At 52.1% G+C, this 12456-nt stretch overlaps 1 protein-coding gene across 1 annotated transcript; it reads left to right on the top strand.

Moving 5' to 3' along the window:
• Positions 1 to 341: 341 nt before the first annotated feature.
• On the top strand, positions 342 to 12186 carry eif4a3 (eukaryotic translation initiation factor 4A3). Its single transcript, XM_044191297.1, has 12 exons — positions 342 to 1073; positions 2621 to 2693; positions 5471 to 5537; positions 6008 to 6070; positions 6167 to 6299; positions 8402 to 8482; positions 8905 to 9046; positions 9128 to 9266; positions 9889 to 10004; positions 10116 to 10223; positions 10701 to 10828; positions 12006 to 12186. The coding sequence occupies exons 1-12, from the start codon at positions 920 to 922 to the stop codon at positions 12020 to 12022; spliced, it is 1221 nt and encodes a 406-aa protein (XP_044047232.1). The 5' UTR covers positions 342 to 919; the 3' UTR covers positions 12023 to 12186.
• Positions 12187 to 12456: the final 270 nt, after the last annotated feature.

The raw sequence follows: 12456 nt of genomic DNA, 5'->3' as shown, positions 1-12456 counted from the left end.
GTCTCACCTCCGTCTCCAACACCTTTCCTTTCATTCCTGCTGAGACTCTTTTATCACACAACACACCTGACGCTTTTCTCCACCCGCTCCAACCTGCTCGCACTCGCCTCTTCACCTCTTCTCCACAGTCTCCGTCGCTCTGAACCGTTGACCCTAAGTACTTAAAGTCCTGCACCTTCTTCACCTCTGCTCGGATATTTATTCAAGTTTAAATATCCACTCATAATCACTGAAACTATAATCAGCTCAGTCTGATTACGTGATATTCATCAGTGTTTTATGTTCCTCACGTGTCCTTGCACTGGGCAAACTGGGTTTTTCTAACTCTGTAAACTGAGAAGAGCAAACACCAGGAAACATGAGTGAACCCAGAAATGGCTTCCTGCTTCAGGAGCAGTCGACGTTTCTTTCTGGCTGCGAGTTACAACTCGTGTCTGTCCTCAGTGGGAACTGCAGGCCGCCTGAGACCCTCAGAGGTGACATTTTATTTGTGCGCCCTGTTCCTACGGACTGGCCACACACTGATGACGTGTGTGGCAGTTTGGTGACAAAGCAGCAGAAAACTTGACCACCTGTTCGGAGAAAATAAGAAATAAAGTTGCAGATCTAATTAGAACTTCTATCAAACTGTTGGAGCCGATTGCTTCTGATTGTTCAGCCTTTTAAAATCGAGACAGTTTATCCTCTAACTTCCTGATTTGATTACATAACGATTTTTGCTTTTCCAAACAAACCTGCACATCCTGTTACCGACGTCACGTACCGCGTCGCTCACAGTTTACGTCATCGGCGCGACACGTGCGGCGCTCTTTCTTTCCCAGTGTTAGCAGTTAGCTGTGCAGCGCGGCGCAGCGGAGAAAGTTTGAGATTTTTACCGGATTCTCGGTGAGTTTTAGCTGAATATAGACCTCAGAGGAAGATGGCAGCTGCCGGTGCGCAGGGCAGGAAGAGGCTCCTGAGGGAAGAGGACATGACCAAGGTGGAGTTTGAAACCAGCGAGGAGGTGGACGTCACCCCCACATTCGACACCATGGGCCTCCGAGAGGACCTGCTCCGCGGCATCTACGCCTACGGTAGGTCGGGGATCCGCGCGGCCTTCCGGGGGAGTTAGCTCAGAATGCTAAAGCTAACTGTTCATCACCGTGATGTTTTTAAAGAGACGGAGTGAATAAAAGAGGTTCGATTAAATAGTGTTATTACGGTTTTAGATATGTTGTATGAACTTCAAACTGTTAATTTCTTTATTAAACTGTTTGATTACCGGTATTTTACTTAGCATTAGCCACTCCCGCTAACGCTCCCTGCAGCTCCGGTTGCTGCGCAGTTTTCCGCTGATTGGATTCCTCTGAGTAACTAAACAAAGCACAGCTGAGACCTTCACTGCCGTTCATAGTTTATAATGTTGAGATAAATTCACACAATGTTCGGCGGAACTCTGCTCTGTTCAAACTGTGCTTTGATTTAACGTTAGTTACACTGGTGTCGCTGAAGCTAGTGTCACTGTTTACAGGAGGAGAGCCGAAGTTAATGTCTCCTGTGAACTTTTAAATCGACAAAAATGTGAACGGAGTTCGGCGGTGTAAGTCGATTCTTCGTAAATACGACAGAGCCGCACCAGTGGCGGTCTGCTGTGTTTAAGTGAACTCGGGTCCTTTAGTGGTAACAAACCCAGACTTTATGTTTGAATTAATGAAACTTTCTGAAAGCAGGATCGGGCCTGGGGGGTCAATGTTGGTGGTCTTGTTACTTCCCCCAGCTCCAGTGTTGTTTTCAGAGCTTCTTCAGCAGCTGCAGATGAACTTGTTTTATTAAACTAATGTGAAACGTGTGGGTAACTCGCAGTGGCCACCACAGTGCATGCTGTAGCCATCATCATTGAACGATGTTGGATTAGATCTAAAGGACTAAGCCAAAATACATCATCGTTATCATTGGAAAAGGAAGCCGGGGTTTGGATTAGCCAGATCCACCAGACCAGACACCATGGCGGCTGTGATCGCCCCGGAGGAGAGGACTGACGGCCGGGACAGGAGACATGCTGGCCCAGCCCAGCTGCTCCTGGCTAATGTCCGGTCTGGATGAAATGGGACTCAGATCTGGCCCAGCAACGGGAATCGGAGACTGTTGTGCCCACATCTGTACAGAGACCTGCTCCGTCTACATCCAGGATCAAGCGCCGGACGGGCGGCCCGCGCTCCGAGCTGAAGGAGCGCCAGACTCCGGCGGGATGAGGAGGCGGACTCTGTGGTTACAGCGACGATGCAGTGGACGGACGCTGTTTCCCAAATGTCGAGCTCCCATCACTGTCTCCATCTGCTGTTACATTTCCTGTGTGTAGTCTGTGTGTACATGTACATAAACGTATGTGTCGTTTTATTTTATTTTATTTTGTTACCCTATTCTAATATAAATTACCTGCGGCGCTCTGTGTGTAGCGTGAAGGGGCTACAAACGTTCATTTGCTACCTTGTGTTGGAAAGTGATAAATAACCGGGGGCTGAAGAGAGAAAAGTGTAGAGCTGCAGAAGCTCGCTCGTCTGTTTAGTCCCCGGACTAACGGTCCAGATGTGCTCTGTTGTTACCAGATGTTCAGTGTTACCGAGTTTCTTTTGTGTTTCAGGTTTTGAGAAGCCATCGGCCATCCAGCAGAGAGCCATCAAACAGATCATCAAGGGCCGAGACGTCATCGCCCAGTAAGAACTTTAGCAGCTGCCCTCAGTGCTGTGACCGTCCTGTAGCGTTCCTCCTGTCCTGTAGTGTTCCCCGTCTGTCCTGTAGTGTTCCCCGTCTGTCCTGTAGCGTTCCTCCTGTCCTGTAGTGTTCCCGTCTGTCCTGTAGCGTTCCCGTCTGTCCTGTAGCGCCTCCCTCCTGTCTGTCCTGTAGCGTTCCTCCTGTCTGTCCTGTAGTGTTCCCGTCTGTCCTGTAGCGTTCCCCCGTCTGTCCTGTAGCGTGCGCGTTCCCGTCTGTCCTGTAGCGTTCCCCGTCTGTCCTGTAGCGTTCCCCGTCTGTCCTGTAGCGTTCCCCGTCTGTCCTGTAGCGTTCCTCCTGTCTGTCCTGTAGCGTTCCTCCTGTCTGTCCTGTAGCGTTCCTCGTCTGTCCTGTAGTGTTCCCCGTCTGTCCTGTAGTGTTCCCCGTCTGTCCTGTAGCGTTCCCCGTCTGTCCTGTAGCGTTCCCCGTCTGTCCTGTAGCGTTCCCCGTCTGTCCTGTAGCGTTTCCCCTGTCCTGTAGCGATCCCCGTCTGTCCTGTAGCGATCCCCGTCTGTCCTGTAGCGTTCCCCGTGTCTGTCCTGTAGCGTTCCCCGTGTCTGTCCTGTAGCGTTCCCCCCGTGTCTGTCCTGTAGCGTTCCCCGTCTGTCCTGTAGCGTTCCCCCCGTCTGTCCTGTAGCGTTCCCCCTGTCTGTCCTGTAGCGGTCCTCCTGTCTGTCCTGTAGCGTTCCCCTGTCTGTCCTGTAGCGTTCCCCCCGTGTCTGTCCTGTAGCGTTCCCCGTGTCTGTCCTGTAGCGTTCCCCCCCGTGTCTGTCCTGTAGCGATCCCCGTGTCCTTTAACGTTCCCCGTGTCTGTCCTTTAACGTTCCCCGTGTCTGTCCTGTAGTGTTCCTCCCGTCTGTCCTGTAGTGTTCCCCCCGTGTCTGTCCTGTAGCGTTCCCCTGTCTGTCCTGTAGCGTTCCCCGTGTCTGTCCTGTAGCGTTCCCCCCCGTGTCTGTCCTGTAGTGTTCCTCCCGTCTGTCCTGTAGCGTTCCCCCCGTGTCTGTCCTGTAGCGTTCCCCTGTCTGTCCTGTAGCGTTCCCCGTGTCTGTCCTGTAGCGTTCCCCCTGTCTGTCCTGTAGCGTTCCCGTGTCTGTCCTGTAGCGTTCCCCCGTGTCTGTCCTGTAGCGTTCCCCCCGTGTCTGTCCTGTAGCGTTCCCCCGTGTCTGTCCTGTAGCGTTCCCCCCGTGTCTGTCCTGTAGCGTTCCCCGTGTCTGTCCTGTAGCGTTCCCCGTGTCTGTCCTGTAGCGTTCCCCCCGTGTCTGTCCTGTAGCGTTCCCCCCGTGTCTGTCCTGTAGCGCGTTCCCGTGTCTGTCCTGTAGCGTTCCTCCTGTCTGTCCTGTAGCGTTCCCCGTGTCTGTCCTGTAGCGTTCCTCCTGTCTGTCCTGTAGCGTTCCCCGTGTCTGTCCTGTAGCGTTCCCCCCGTCTGTCCTGTAGCGTTCCCGTCTGTCCTGTAGCGTTCCCCGTCTGTCCTGTAGCGTTCCCGTCTGTCCTGTAGCGTTCCCGTCTGTCCTGTAGCGTTCCCCCCTGTCCTGTAGCGATCCCCGTCTGTCCTGTAGCGATCCCCGTCTGTCCTGTAGCGTTCCCGTGTCTGTCCTGTAGCGTTCCCGTCTGTCCTGTAGCGTTCTCCCGTCTGTCCTTTGCGTTCCCGTGTCTGTCCTTTAGCGATCCCCGTCTGTCCTTTAGCGTTCCCGTGTCTGTCCTGTAGTGTTCCTCCCGTCTGTCCTGTAGTGTTCCTCCCGTCTGTCCTGTAGCGTGCCCCCCCGTGTCTGTCCTGTAGCGTTCCTCCTGTCTGTCCTGTAGCGTTCCCCGTGTCTGTCCTGTAGCGTTCCCCCTGTCTGTCCTGTAGCGTTCCCCCCGTGTCTGTCCTGTAGCGTTCCCCGTGTCTGTCCTGTAGCGTTCCTCCTGTCTGTCCTGTAGCGTTCCCCGTGTCTGTCCTGTAGCGTTCCTCCTGTCTGTCCTGTAGCGTTCCCCCCCGTGTCTGTCCTGTAGGGTTCCCCGTGTCTGTCCTGTAGCGGTCCTCCTGTCTGTCCTGTAGCGTTCCCCGTGTCTGTCCTGTAGCGTTCCTCCTGTCTGTCCTGTAGCGTTCCCGTGTCTGTCCTGTAGCGTTCCTCCTGTCTGTCCTGTAGCGTTCCCCCGTGTCTGTCCTGTAGGGTTCCCGTGTCTGTCCTGTAGCGGTCCTCCTGTCTGTCCTGTAGCGTTCCCCGTGTCTGTCCTGTAGCGTTCCCCGTGTCTGTCCTGTAGCGTTCCCCCCCGTGTCTGTCCTGTAGCGTTCCTCCTGTCTGTCCTGTAGCGTTCCCCGTGTCTGTCCTGTAGCGTTCCCCGTGTCTGTCCTGTAGCGTTCCTCCTGTCTGTCCTGTAGCGTTCCCCGTGTCTGTCCTGTAGCGTTCCCCGTGTCTGTCCTGTAGCGTTCCTCCCGTCTGTCCTGTAGCGTTCCTCCCGTCTGTCCTGTAGCGTTCCCGTGTCTGTCCTGTAGCGTTCCCGTGTCTGTCCTGTAGCGTTCCTCCCGTCTGTCCTGTAGCGTTCCTCCCGTCTGTCCTGTAGCGTTCCTCCCGTCTGTCCTGTAGCGTTCCCCGTGTCTGTCCTGTAGCGTTCCCCGTGTCTGTCCTGTAGCGTTCCTCCTGTCTGTCCTGTAGCGTTCCCCGTGTCTGTCCTGTAGCGTTCCTCCCGTCTGTCCTGTAGCGTTCCCACATGTTCTTTAACAGCTGCTCTCTGATCTGTTCAGGTCTCAGTCCGGAACGGGAAAGACGGCCACATTCTGTGTGTCAGTGCTGCAGTGTCTCGACATCCAGGTCAGTGTTCAGGTTCTACCGCAGGAACCATTTTAGGAACTGAGGAGCCATTTTATGATCTGAGGAATCATTGTACAAACAGTTTTAGGAACTGTCTGGGTTCTGCTGGGACTGACAGGTTGAATGTTGGTTGAACCTTAGAGACGGCAGGTGATCTCATCCCCCACAATGCACCACAGAGCGCCACAGGAAGTCCTTCCTGCCTGTGGCCATCAGACTCTTTAGCTCCTCCCTCTCAGTGTCAGTCTGTCTGACCCGAAGTCACTAAACCGACGAGTTTCCCCTCGGGGATCAATAAAGTGTTTCTGATTCTGATCTCACATCATCTGCTGAGGAAGATCATGTGATATGATTGAAAGCTGGACAGTGGACGAGTTTCAAACAGTGTCAGAATCTGAACCGGTCTGCAGGTTCACCTGTGCAGGTGTTGGGGTGACGACATCATGCTGTGATGTATTTCCTGTCTGCAGGTGAGGGAGACCCAGGCTCTGATCCTCGCTCCAACCAGAGAGCTGGCCGGACAGATTCAGAAGGTAGCCCCACCCACACCTGGCCAATCACCCGTGAGCGGAGATTATGCGCGGCGGTGTCCTGGTTTCTGATTGGCTCTCTCTCTCCTGTGTGCTCAGGTGCTGCTGGCTCTGGGAGACTACATGAACGTCCAGTGTCACGCCTGCATCGGAGGGACCAACGTGGGAGAGGACATCAGGAAACTGGACTACGGTCAGCACGTGGTGGCGGGGACTCCTGGACGAGTGTTTGGTGAGTTTAAACACCGGCGCCGCCAGGAGGCGCCGCACAGCAGAGGCCGCGCACCTGCTGATTTCAGAGCTGGAAACGGGGTTCGTGCGGTCATGGAAAACCTGGAAAAGTCATGGAATTTGATGATTGTTTTCTAAGCCTCAAATAGTTTTGGAAAACAGTGAAATCCTAAAAGGTTTTAAAGTCATAATAGGGTCAAATGTTTTATTAGCAGTTCAATGAATATCTGTTCAAACACGACCGGTGTCGCAAACACCGCAGATGCTGCAGGTGGCCGCAGACGCTGCAGGCGGTCGCAAACATCGCAGGCGGTCGCAAACACCCTCAGGCGGTCGCAGACGCCGCAGGCGATCGCAGACACCCTCAGGCGGTCGCAAACACCCTCAGGCGCTGCAGGCGGCCGCAGACGCTGCAGGCGGTCGCAAACACCCTCAGGCGGTCGCAAACACCTCAGGCGGTCGCAAACACCCTCAGGCGGTCGCAAACACCCTCAGGCGCTGCAGGTGGCCGCAGACGCTGCAGGCGGTCGCAAACATCCGCAGACGCTGCAGGCGTCGCAAACATCCGCAGACGCTGCAGGCGGTCGCAAACATCCGCAGACGCTGCAGGCGGCCGCAGACGCTGCAGGCGGTCGCAAACACCCTCAGGCGGTCGCAAACACCCTCAGGCGGTCGCAAACATCCGCAGACGCTGCAGGCGGTCGCAAACATCCGCAGACGCTGCAGGCGGCGCGAGACGAAAGGCCGCGCAGACGCTGCAGGCGTCGCGAAGCGCTGCAGGCGCGCAGACACCCTCAGGCGCGCAAACACGCCTCAGGCGTCGCAGACACCCTCAGGCGTCGCGCAAACACCCTCAGGCGGTCGCAGATGCTGTAGGTCCGCGCAGGCGTCGCGCAGGCGATCGCAAACATCCTCAGAAGCGCTGCAGGCGTTGCAGGCGGTGCGCAGGCGGTCGCAAACACCCTCAGGCGGTCGCAGACGCCTCAGGCGGTCGCAGACACCCTCAGGCGGTCGCAGACGCCTCAGGCGGTCGCAGACACCCTCAGGCGGTCGCAGATGCTGTAGGTGGCCGCAGGCGGTCGCAGGCGGTCGCAGACACCCTCAGGCGGTCGCAGACGTTGCAGGCGGTCGCAGACGGTCGCAGACACCCTCAGGCGGTCGCAGGCGGTCGCAGACACCCTCAGGTGGTCGCAGACGTTGCAGGCGGTCGCAGGCAGGGTTCAGGTTGTGTGAGGCTTCACTGGAACCATCATGTTAGGGTTAGGGTTAACCCTTCGAGTCAGCTGATGGTTGAGATTAATAATAAATATTTATAAGAATGTTTTTAAGATGTTGGGATAAAACACAAAATTGCGTAAAATAAAACTGTTCCACGGTTCTTTACAACAGAAACTGCCAGCAACACCTCGAATGACTCATTTTGAAGTTTTTAGTTACAAGTCGTTTAATTTCAGCAGCAGAAGTTTCTAAAAGAAAAGATCAATACGACTCGACTGAAAGCAGAGGAGGGATTTCCTGATTCATAAATAACTTAAAGATTAATCAATTATCAAAAGAGCTCCCGTCAGCAGACTAATCGATTAATCGCTCGACGGTGAAGCTGAAGTCACGGAGGCGATCTGGAAAAGTTGGCGTGCAGCAACATAAAGGTCACATGTTTAAACGAACTACAACCGTCACGATTAGTTAATGATTGTCGTTGACAGGAAGGAGGGCGAGCCCTCTGCTCTCTTCCTGAGCTTTCAGTCATGTTTCCAGCTTCTCGGCTGTGAACATTTCCTGGTTTTCTTTCTTCTCGGAAATAAACTGGAGGAACGTTTGGTTTGTGTCGTCTGTCGTCTGAGAAAAGATTCAGCAGAGTAATTGATCCAGAATCACGTTAACGTGATTAGAAGCTGGAACAGAAGCTTTCCCCATTTTGGGCTCTGCAGTGACCCCGCCCCCTCTGAGGTCAGCGCTGTCGACGCAGCCGCTGGCCGCACTGACTCTTTCCAGATGAACTGGTTTCAGTGTGACCTGTCTGTTCCGACTGCTGGTTGGTCAGCTGCTAACTGAGGCAGCCAATAGGAAGCTGACGTTTGTTTGTTTGTTGTTTTTCTGCAGATATGATTCGTCGCAGGAGTCTGAGGACCAGAGCCATCAAGATGCTGGTTCTGGACGAAGCTGACGAGATGCTCAACAAAGGTGAGACTGAGCATGTGCAAGCTGTGAGGTCACAGTAGCGCTGAACTGAACTCTGGGTAACGGAGCGGACAGAATACTGTGAACTGAACCAGAACAAAGTGGCAGCTTCGTCTCTGACCGCGAGCTGCTGTAACAACAGTTTCCCCTCGGGGATCAATAAAGTCTTTCTGGTTCTTTTCCTGTTAGCTCGCAGGAAATCTTAAAACTGATGAAAAACTGAAAGAGGTTTGGTGCAGTGAGGCCTTTAACCAGGTGATGAGTTTTTAATGCGGATGCAGGAACTACTCTGCCACTGCATTTAGATTTCCAGTATTTACTGTGAAGTGTGCGTGTGACCGCCGCAGAGGGGCGGGGTTTCCTCGGGGCCGCCAGAAGCAGTCGTAGTCGTCACGTCATCGGTGTTGTTTAACGCTTCTCTTCAGGTTTCAAGGAGCAGATCTACGACGTGTACCGTTACCTGCCTCCGGCCACACAGGTGGTTCTGATCAGCGCCACGCTGCCGCACGAGATCCTGGAGATGACCAACAAGTTCATGACCGACCCCATCCGCATCCTGGTCAAACGGTAAGTCCAGGAAATACTCGCCGCAGCCTGATACAGCCGTCAGTTGTTCCTTATAAACCGAACGCCGCGTCTCCCCCGCAGTGACGAGCTGACTCTGGAGGGCATCAAGCAGTTCTTCGTGGCCGTGGAGAGAGAGGAGTGGAAGTTCGACACGCTGTGCGATCTGTACGACACTCTGACCATCACTCAGGCCGTCATCTTCTGCAACACCAAGAGGAAGGTCGGATATACTGTTCCATGTGTTTATACCCGCCGCAGACCGGAAATAAAGATGGACGCCGCGGCTCCTCCTCCTCCTCAGGCTGTAATGAAGCCAAAGCATCCGGATACGGCAGCTGCCATCTTGGCTGGTGTCGTCATTTGGAGTCTTTTTAGGGAGCGGACATGTCGTCCATCTTTATAAACAGTCTGTGGTTCTCACACACACACACACACACACACACACACACACACACACACACACACACACACACACAGACACACACACACACACACACACAGACAGACACACACACACACACACACACACACACACACACACACACACACACACACACACACACACACACACACACACACACACACACACACTGACAGCCACGTGTGAGAAGCCGGAATCGTTCACTTTAACGATCAATCAGTTATCGAAATAAAAGGTGACGATTACTTTTCGGTCGATCGATTAATCAGCTAAACGTTGCAGCTCTAGATGAAAGACCGTACAGGATCGGGACCGGTCCTGGATCACTGCTCGCACACTGATGAAGACCGTCGGGTCCTCTCAGGCCCGCCTGCAGCAGCAAAGCATTCTGGGAGGTTGAGTCTGTGTGTGTGTGTTCCAGGTGGACTGGCTGACAGAGAAGATGAGAGAGGCCAACTTCACGGTGTCGTCGATGCACGGAGACATGCCTCAGAAAGAGAGGGAGTCCATCATGAAGGAGTTCAGATCCGGAGCCAGGTAATGTAGACCAGGACCTGAGCCAGACCAGGTCCCTGTAGTCCAGCAGCGACGCAGCATTTCCATTCAGTCATTCCAGGTGAAGCTAACGAACCGTCTCTCTGTTTTCAGTCGCGTGTTGATCTCCACCGACGTTTGGGCTCGAGGTTTAGACGTTCCTCAAGTTTCTCTGATCATCAACTACGACCTGCCGAACAACCGAGAGCTCTACATCCACAGGTACTCGCCACAGCGGTGACGCCAAGCGTCGGGTTTAAAGGTCATCAGAGCGAAAGGACCGAAACTGGAAGGTCATAAACAAACACTTCTTCGACTCTTTGGCCTTAAATAAGATGATGAAGGCGATCTGAACATAGAAAATGTTGAAATACATGAAATGGAAAACTAAAAAGTAAAATAGAAAATCTTTCATGAAATTTGAAATTGAAAAGTTGACAGTAAAATATTTCAAGATTTAAACATTTAATAATAAATGGAAAAAAATATGTAAAATCATGTTATTTTTTAAAAACTTTTATCTGTTTAAATGTTGTGGGCGGGGCATATGTATGGTGGGCGGGGTATATATGTTGTGGGCGGGGCCTGAACAGCTTGGGGCTGCGTCTGTTCCCCTTTGAATTAAGCAAATGAACCGTTTTGCTGCAGAATGTTGTGAAATGTCTGTAATGACCTGAAGTGACCTCTGACCTCCTCCAGGATTGGTCGCTCTGGTCGTTATGGTCGTAAGGGCGTGGCCATCAACTTTGTGAAGAACGACGACATCAGGATCCTGCGGGACATCGAGCAGTACTACTCCACCCAGATCGACGAGATGCCCATGAACGGTACGAGTCGACCAATCACACAACGAACACGTTTAGTCTCAGCCTATCAGAATGAGGCAGTCTCATTTCCTCCTCTGATGTCACAGCAGAGGACACAAACTGTTTTGGTTTTAGAAACACGACGTATCACTCCGCTGAAAATAGTCCGACGCAGAGCTCCGGAGTCCAGTCAAGTTACCAGTTTGATAACCCGATAGCTAGATAACCTAGCATCGTTGGCTAACGTTAGCTAGGTAATCGATCAAATACTCAGCGACAGACAACTAAGCTAACGTTAGCTCGCTAGTAGTCCGTGGGCCAGAAACTTCACGTATTGGTACCATCTGAGGTGGCAACGGTTCAATGCTCCTACGTTCAGTTCAATTCAACTTTATTTATACAGCGTCAGTTCACAACAGAAGTTATCTCATTGAACCAGACCGAACTCTATAATATTATTCAGAGACCCAACAGATCCACCATGAGCGAGCACTTGGCCACAGCGGCAAGGAAACACTTTAACGTAGTTCTTCATATTTCATTGAACCAACTGATTTGTGATCGATCTGTCAAACGAGCAGCTAAATGTATTTTATTAGCCGTAATTGATCGGCTCGTTTACGGAGAACGGCGTCAGTAACCTGGATGTGACGTAACGTTACCCCCCAACAGAAAACGCCGTCGCACCTCTCTGTTCCTGCAGCAGACGATAAATACAACATGTAATCACGCTCGAGCTCGCAGAAGGAAACCAGACAAAACTGAGTTTTAAGGATTTTCTTTGTGTCGCTGGGTTTTAGACGAACTCGCCCGTCCTCCGTTCAGCATGTTGGAGACGATAAAACGACACCAGATAAAACAGCTGGCTATTTTTCTAGACTGCAATCACTAACTAATGTTTTTAATAATTATTTGAGTGCTCTCTTATTTTGGTCAAATCTACATTTCGGGTAATTAAATACAAGTTTTGCGACCTGTTTTTCTTTAACCAATCACATGCGGCCCCTGTGCCCAGCTGCTCTGACATCATAATCAGTGGCCGCCGAGGCAGCATCAGTCCGCCTGTTCGGCTGCGATGCTGCACCGTATCATTGAAAGTGTGCTAACACGTTAGCGAGCGTGTTGGCTAACATAACTAGCTAGCAGAGTGAAAACAGAGCAGGCTTCCTGTGATTGGCTGTTTGTGTTCTCTCTGCAGTGGCCGATCTGATCTGACCTGGACGACGTCACCTGATGTCACGTCGGAGCCCCGCCCCTTTTACTTCTGTTATTTCCTGTCTGTTTTTGAAGTTTTAGAGTATTTCTTGATTTGAGTGTTGAGGTGAAAACGACTGTAAGACTCCAGATTTGGTTTTGTAAATAAAGTTGTTTTGGTTCCACGTCACTGTCGTCTGTTTTAAACTTCAGTGATCTTCAGAGACTTTATTGAAACGTGATTTCCTGTTAGATGTCTCATCACTTTGAACATTTCTGCTTTTCAATCTAACGAAAGAGCAAACGCTTGTTATTTTCCTTTAAACGGAGTCAGACGTCATGAAAACATTCGAGCTTTGTGTGTTTGTGTAAAACAGCTTCACATTAGAAACTGACGCCAGAGGGACGATTGATTAATAACTATTAATCGACTGATTGTTTCAGCGCTACAGTAA

The sequence above is a fragment of the Siniperca chuatsi genome, linkage group LG3 (assembly GCF_020085105.1).
Source record: "Siniperca chuatsi isolate FFG_IHB_CAS linkage group LG3, ASM2008510v1, whole genome shotgun sequence".
NCBI lineage: Eukaryota > Metazoa > Chordata > Actinopteri > Centrarchiformes > Sinipercidae > Siniperca > Siniperca chuatsi.
Note: the sequence above shows the minus strand (reverse complement) of the source record. Positions and strands in the feature narration are given on the sequence as shown.

What these genes read in the sequence shown, in the direction of transcription:
- eif4a3 (XM_044191297.1), top strand. Translation starts at nt 920, where the DNA reads ATGGCAGCTGCCGGTGCGCAGGGCAGGAAGAGGCTCCTGAGGGAAGAG. An exon ending in CCGCGGCATCTACGCCTACG is followed by an intron (nt 1,074 to 2,620) that starts GTAGGTCGGGGA and finishes TTTGTGTTTCAG; the next exon opens with GTTTTGAGAAGCCATCGGCC. An exon ending in GACTCCTGGACGAGTGTTTG is followed by an intron (nt 6,300 to 8,401) that starts GTGAGTTTAAAC and finishes GTTTTTCTGCAG; the next exon opens with ATATGATTCGTCGCAGGAGT.